The 6,752-nt window shown below is 45.3% G+C and overlaps 1 protein-coding gene across 1 annotated transcript; it reads right to left on the reverse strand.

Annotated features, from left to right (window-relative positions):
* Positions 1–302: 302 nt before the first annotated feature.
* Positions 303–1,220, reverse strand: CYSLTR2 (cysteinyl leukotriene receptor 2). The gene has a single exon (XM_009882395.1). It carries the CDS (start codon positions 1,218–1,220, stop codon positions 303–305), a length of 918 nt encoding a protein of 305 aa, XP_009880697.1.
* Between the last annotated feature and the right edge of the window lie 5,532 nt (positions 1,221–6,752).

A 6,752-nucleotide genomic window follows, 5' to 3' on the forward strand; every position in this document is an offset into this window, starting at 1 on the left:
GTAATGTAAATCCCTCTCAATCCCTTGTCCTGGGGAGGATGAACACTAGAGGTATATCTACACTGCTAAACAGAAGAGGACCAGGGATCACACCCAGGCACCTGACCTCTGATCATCTGGCCCCAGTTTTGGCCATCCCCAACCAGCTTTCTCCGAGACACTTTTACTTGAGAGGTGCCTGGCACCGAGCAGCATAGCTGCAGGCTGGCTAGCACCACCCAGCTTCTGCCATTGAACAGCATGGACCCAGTCTAGATGTCCCATCAGGGCTGTGTATATATCATTTTGCAATTCTGCATCAGCTACCTGCGGAACAAACTTCTGATTTTCGCTTTGAAATTTTCAGCAGCGAAGTAATAGAGGACGGGATCGAGGCAGCTGTTCATGGCGGCAAGGCAGAGAGCGACCACCAGTGCTTTGTGGATGGGCAGGTTGGCCTGGCTGCAGCTGCTGCGCATCAGGTGGACAGTCCGCAGGATGTGATACGGCAGGAAACAGAGGAGGAAGAGGATGAGAGTGATGATGATGGTTGACAGTGCCTTCTTGTGACAGACAGCCTTCTTGCGCTTGAGCAAGGCTTTGATTGCAAAGATGTAGCAGAAAATAATTGTGCAAAATGGCAGAATGAAGCCCACAATGAGGACAAAGCTGTTCATCATCAGGAGCCTGTGCGTGTTGGAGGGGTGGAGATCCAAGCACTTGGTCGGGTTGCTGTACCCAGCGATTCCGCTGTATAACAGAGGGCTGGAGGCTGCCAGCACGAAGACCCATATGGCTGCACATATTATCCTGGCATACTTCATGTTGGTTACTTTCCAGTGCTTGAACGGGTAGACGATGGCTATGAAACGAACCACGCTGAGCACGGTGAGAAAATAAATGCTGCAGTACATGTTCACATACAAGGTGTAAGTCATGATCCTGCAGGTGATATCACCAAATACCCAATGTGACCCCAACAGGAAATAGGTGGCCCGAAAGGGCAAAGTGCTCACAAACATGAGATCCGAAACAGCCAAGTTCTGCATGTAAATGTTTACCGAGGTCTTCCTTTGCGAAGGCTGGAAGAAAACATAAATGGAAAGGCTATTTCCAACAGCACCCAGGAAGAAGATAAAGAGATACATGATGGGATAAATGACTTGCTTGAAGCTGTCAATCGTACATTTGAAGGAGCTGTTAGTAAAGTTGGCATCTAGCGCCATCTCGGAAATATTCATAGTCTGGAGCAAGGCTCTCCGTCTTTCTGCCAAAGTAAAAAGGAGCAGTGTGAGTGCTGGGTTACAGGCTGGGCTGGGAGTTCGGCAATTTAGGGCTATTTTACTGAGCACAGAAATTGCAAGATGCAGAGAGCAGTGGAAAATAAACGTCTGTTAATGAGTAATTACTTGTGATGTCCCAGTAGATACACATCTCAAGGCGTAAAGCCCCAAGTCATCTCCAGTTTCTGTATTACATCAGCTTGTTGTTGTCTCAACCTATGAAAGTACTGCCTTTTAAGGGTGAGTGCTATGTGTGTGTTTTAATGGCAATTCTCTGATCTCTATGTAAAACAAGCCAACTTGCTGTCAGTCATTTTGTAGCAGGGAGGTTTCAAGTCCCCAGTTGCCTACCATGGAAACATCAACACCTGATCAGAAAAGAAATCACTGTCCACTGGTAAGTCTGCGTTTCTGCCCCTCTACTCCACTCTCGTGAGACCCCACCTGGAGTACTGTGTCCAGCTCTGGAGCCCCCAACATAAAAAGGACATGGAACTGTTGGAGCGGGTCCAGAGGAGGGCCACGAAGATGATCTGAGGGCTGGAGCAGCTGTCCTGTGAAGACAGGCTGAGAGAATTGGGGTTGTTCAGCCTGGAGAAGAGAAAGCTCCAGGGAGACCTTACTGTGGCCTTCCAGGACCTAAAGGGTCTCCTACAGGAGAGCTGGAGTGGGACTTTTTTACAAGGGCATGTAGTGATAGAAGGAGGGGTAATGATTTCAAACTGGAAAAAGGGAGATTTAGATCAGATATTAGGAAGAAATTCTTTACCCTGAGGGTGGTGAAGCACTGGAACAGGTTGCCCAGGGAAGTTGTGGGTGCCCCATCCCTGGAGGTGTTCAAGGCCAGGCTGGGTAGGGGTCTGAGCAACCTGGTCTAGTGGGAGGTGTCCTTGCCTATGGCAGGGGGATTGGAACTAGATGATCTTTAAGGTCCCTTCCAACCTAAACCATCCTATGATTCTATGATTCAAATTAGGATGAAAAGCCAAAAGAACTGAATTTGCTGACTGGAACAAGTGAAATTTTTCTGGTACGTTGTCTGCTGTTGGCAGCATGTCACTGAACTTTCCTGAGCAATACCAGAGGTATATTGATGTACCTCAGAACCTATAAATGAAGGATGTTTTGACCTTAAACACTGCATAAATATCGTGCTAGTAATGCATAGTTCCCTTTTCAACTCCCTCCTCCTTACACTGTATTTCTTCTTTAAGTTTCTGATGGCTTTCTACGTCTCTTTTTGTGGGGCCTTTGCTTCATTTGCCACCTTCTCAACCTTTTTTGTGCTCAACTGCTCTGCATCAGACAGTCATCTACACGCACTGCAGCTTCCAGGGCAGCCCACATTTGCAGCCCTAATGAAAATGGCCTGTGAGAAAATGGGCTGTGTTCATAGAGAGTGACGTTTTTCCTGCTATGAGGCTATCATTCAATCAAATCAAAACCACTCATCACTAAAACACTCTAAATAGTATTTTTTTCTCATTAGTGTCTATTTCCTTGCTGAACTCCCGATTTCTTCTCTCAGCTGACCTGCAGCTAGTAGTATTTTGAAAGGAAGGTTTCAGCATTGTTGCATTTTTAATAGAGGCAAGCAATTCCCCCTCTGAATCTGCCAACAAATTCTAGAGAGGGAGCATGGAAAATTTTAGCCTAAAACCCAGAACTGCATGTCATTTCTAGATGCACAAAAAAGAAGCTTTTAAATTGCCCCAGTGACAGTGATAATGGATCAATGGTACATAACTGCATCTTATGTCTTATCCTGGACCTCACTGGCTTCATGATTTGAAGTTAATTTATTTGCACAGGTGTATTCTCCCTCGGAGGAAATGTACGCTTTAGATTTGGGTGCTCTGGACTTCCAGTTACCCAGTGTGGTATTCCTAGTGTGCTGTAAATGGGAGCCAATTTGCAAATTCAAGCCATGGTGTGAATTGAGGGCCAGACACAACCTGTACAATTATCATAGATAGATGCTCCTATTAGTTGTTTTTTAACACATGGATCAATGCAGAAAGGAAGGTGCAGTGAAAGATATGTTTCATGCAGGACTATCTCAAGTAACCACGGAGGACAAGGGGAGAATTTTAGCCCTCTTTGAAGCCAAGAGCTTTTTGTTAGCCAGCTAAGGTGAGGAGATGGCTCCTAGATAAACAGAAACAATGACATATCTAAGGACAGGCAATAAACTTTTTTTCAGCAAGAGCATCCAGATGGTCTCCTGGGTCAGGAATGAGCAAGGTGGGTTTTGGGTGAGATACTCGACCTATAAGGTCTCCCAAAAGACTTCAGAGGGAGGCTGGTGGTAACATCTATCAGTCCTCTGAGAAAAAAGACAAGCGAAAGTGACAATCTGAAATGGGAATCTCTCTTAAGTGGTACTGCAAGACTTCTCTGATGGAAACTCCCTAGCAGGAGATTTTTTCTATATATGAGTTTTCCTGATGGAAGCTATCGAGTAGAAGCAGCTGACACATGTCCTGAGGCTCTGACAACTACCCTGGCAGGAGAGAGAGAGCACATCAGCTAAGCAAGAAATAAAGGAGGCTTTTCTGAAATAACTGCTGTGTAAGTAGATTAGATGTAAATTTTGGGTGAGTTTTTTTCTTTTCCTTACCTTTGTGAAGTCTTAGAAACATTTACAGCTTAATTAGTATGGATTTCATTAATAAATACTTAGCTTTTATTATAAATTACATATATTATAAATTATATCTATTATTATGAATAAATATTTTGCCTTTTATCTTAGCCTGGCTTGAGTGTGATTTAAGAGAAGGGGATAACAGAAAGACATTTCTTGCATAAGGTGAATCTAATAACCTTAATGAATGAATGGATGTGGAAGCCAGGTGGGAAACTGATAGAGCAAAAGTAAGAGGAGATTTGTGTAATGGGAGATACTAAACTAATAAAAGTGCCCTAAACCCACCATTTTTTAAGCTCAGGGTGAGGGTAGCAGTCTAGCAGCAAAGTGGGGGCTACCCCATAAACTGCCCAGCAGAGGACATGTATGGCCACCTGCCCGGGGCAGGTTGTGTGTGTGTGTGTGTGTGTGTGTGTGCAGAGCAAGGGGCTGGGGACATGGAGGGACGAGGCTGGCTGCCTTGAGGCAAGAACAGCTCAGCAGGAGCAGGTCTGCCCGAGGAGCAGATCTCCTGAGACATCTGTGCAGATTGCTTGGGGGTGTAGGAGAGGTGGTGGCTGTGGTCATTATGGGCACCAGGGGTGAAGGTGGGGTCGTCAGGGCTCAGCTATGAGGCAAGAGAGAAGCTCAGGTCAGACCCAGTGTTTCAGTGCATGGGTGAGACAGCAGAGAGGAGAAATTTAGGTATGTAAGAAACTTAGGGATCTGTTGGGATAAAGGTAAGCGATACAGAAATGAGAGCCTATGCCGTACCCAGAGCAGATCCAGGCTGCTGGCACTGCAGATGGAAAGTTTTGCAGAGGAGTATTTAATTAGAAGCAAGAGGGGACCTGATGGGCATGGCAGTGCAAGTGGGCTGGATTGACAAGACCTGCGAGGGCAGTGAACTCACATCCAGTGCACCTCTGACAAGGCCAGAAGGGAAATAAAGCCCAACTGCAATAAGCAGGGAAGGCAAATCCAATTGCCCACAGATCCAGTTGGCTGGCACATGCTGTCCTGAGTGACTGATCAAAAGCAATTCTTACACGTAATTCTGCGCTGATGCTCAAAGCCAAAAATGAAACTGAGGAGCCGGAAGGCTTGGCATGAGACAGCAACCCTGGTGTAAGGGAAACCTCAGAGACCTGCAGGAGAAAGGGTAATCAATGTGAGCCTGTGTTGCCACGCTACCGGCTTTATGGTAATGATCGTGTAGGATGCACAGGTGGAGGAGTGGCACTGTGCACGGAGGACTATATAACTTGCAACAACATAAAAATATTATGGCTAAAGAGAAGCACTACAGAGTCCTTGTAGGCAGACATCCCATACTCTAATAATAAAAATATAGTACTAGGAATGCACTACCAAACTCCTTGTCATGATGATGACAGTCATCAGAAAATGTTAAGCACGAGTAGGAAGCAGAAAGCAGGTAGCAATAGCAGGAGATTTTGGGTGCCTTTATGAAGACACGATGCTGCAGCAGAACAAGATATAATGTCCATATGCAACAAATGCCTGATTCTTAGAATAATTAGTCCTGCAAACAAATCCACAACACAAGATGCTATTCTACATTTGATCTTTAGTGCTGCACAGGTCCTAGTTCAAGCAGATTTTGGTGGAAGGAGCCCTGTACCAGCAATCACAGTAAAGCTAGATTTGGCAGTGTTGTGGGACAGAGAAGCAGTCCCTGAAGGAAGAAGACTACATAACTTGGGGGCTATTTAGAAAAAGAAACAGAAAATTCAACAAAACCTGTGTTGGAAGCCTACATCCCAAACAAAATAGACATTTTAATAAATATTGAGCCCCATGTCTATCAGTAGTACAGTTGGCAAGACTATTATAGGGAAAAGATTGCCATTTAGAAAGCAGAAGGCTTGCCCAAATTGGGAGAACAGGAAAGCCTGTATCATGGCAGATCAAGTATGGAGAGGAAACTAAGATCATTTAAAAAAACATAAATGAAGAGCACTCGGTAAAGGATGCTCAGGCTGAATTAAGTTTTGTAAACCCACTGAAAGATGACAGACTGCTTGGGAATTGGTAGGGCTGCTCAATGGCAAAAGATGTCTCAGGGACAACAAGGCCCTAGGAGAGAAACTCAGTGAATTCACTCTTCCCTGCCAAAGATGTTGGGTATTTTCACGCCCAATGCAGGAAACAGGTCGGAGGAACCAGCTCCACTCGAGCACTCGAGGGATGTGTGCAGGAAATATTACACCGACCAGATAAGTGAGAAGCCAATAAGTAATCAGGACCAGATGACATTCGTACGAGTATCCTGAAGGATCTCAAACATGAGACTGCCGGCCAAGACACGTAACCCACCATTACAATCAGATGTCGTGCCAGGGGACCGGCGTGTAACCAGTGCAGCTCTCATCTACAAGAAGGGCTTGAGAGGGCAGCTCAAGGGCCACGAGTCAGTGGGAATAGTCAGCAGCCCTGGGCTACCCCCAGTTCTAGTGGAGGGCTAAAAACCAAGAGCAGTCAGCCAAGTCATCCAGCATCTCAGCAAGCAGACAGTGGGATCAATTTCTATGCCACACCTACAGAAGGACATGCTCCTTTTGGAGAGGTGTGGGGAAGGGGTGCTGCTGCTAAAGGTGTGAATATGAAACCTCTGCTGTTTCTAAAGGTGTAAACATGAAAATCTCCATTTCCAAACTGCTGATCTTGGATTTGCTGCTCTGAAACACTCCATTCACTATAACATGAGGAACTATTGAGGGACCTATTTTTAAGAAGGTGTTCTGCATATGCAAAGTTAAATATGGAAATCAGGCTGTTCATTCAAAATACAGTTCTTTGCTATGTTACGTGATAAATATATAGATCCTCTTCTATGC

This window comes from Charadrius vociferus, unplaced genomic scaffold, assembly GCF_000708025.1.
Source record: "Charadrius vociferus isolate BGI_N301 unplaced genomic scaffold, ASM70802v2 scaffold263, whole genome shotgun sequence".
NCBI lineage: Eukaryota > Metazoa > Chordata > Aves > Charadriiformes > Charadriidae > Charadrius > Charadrius vociferus.

Excerpts from the sequence above, each read along its gene's own strand:
- CYSLTR2 (XM_009882395.1), bottom strand. The coding sequence starts at position 1,220 with ATGAATATTTCCGAGATGGCGCTAGATGCCAACTTTACTAACAGCTCC.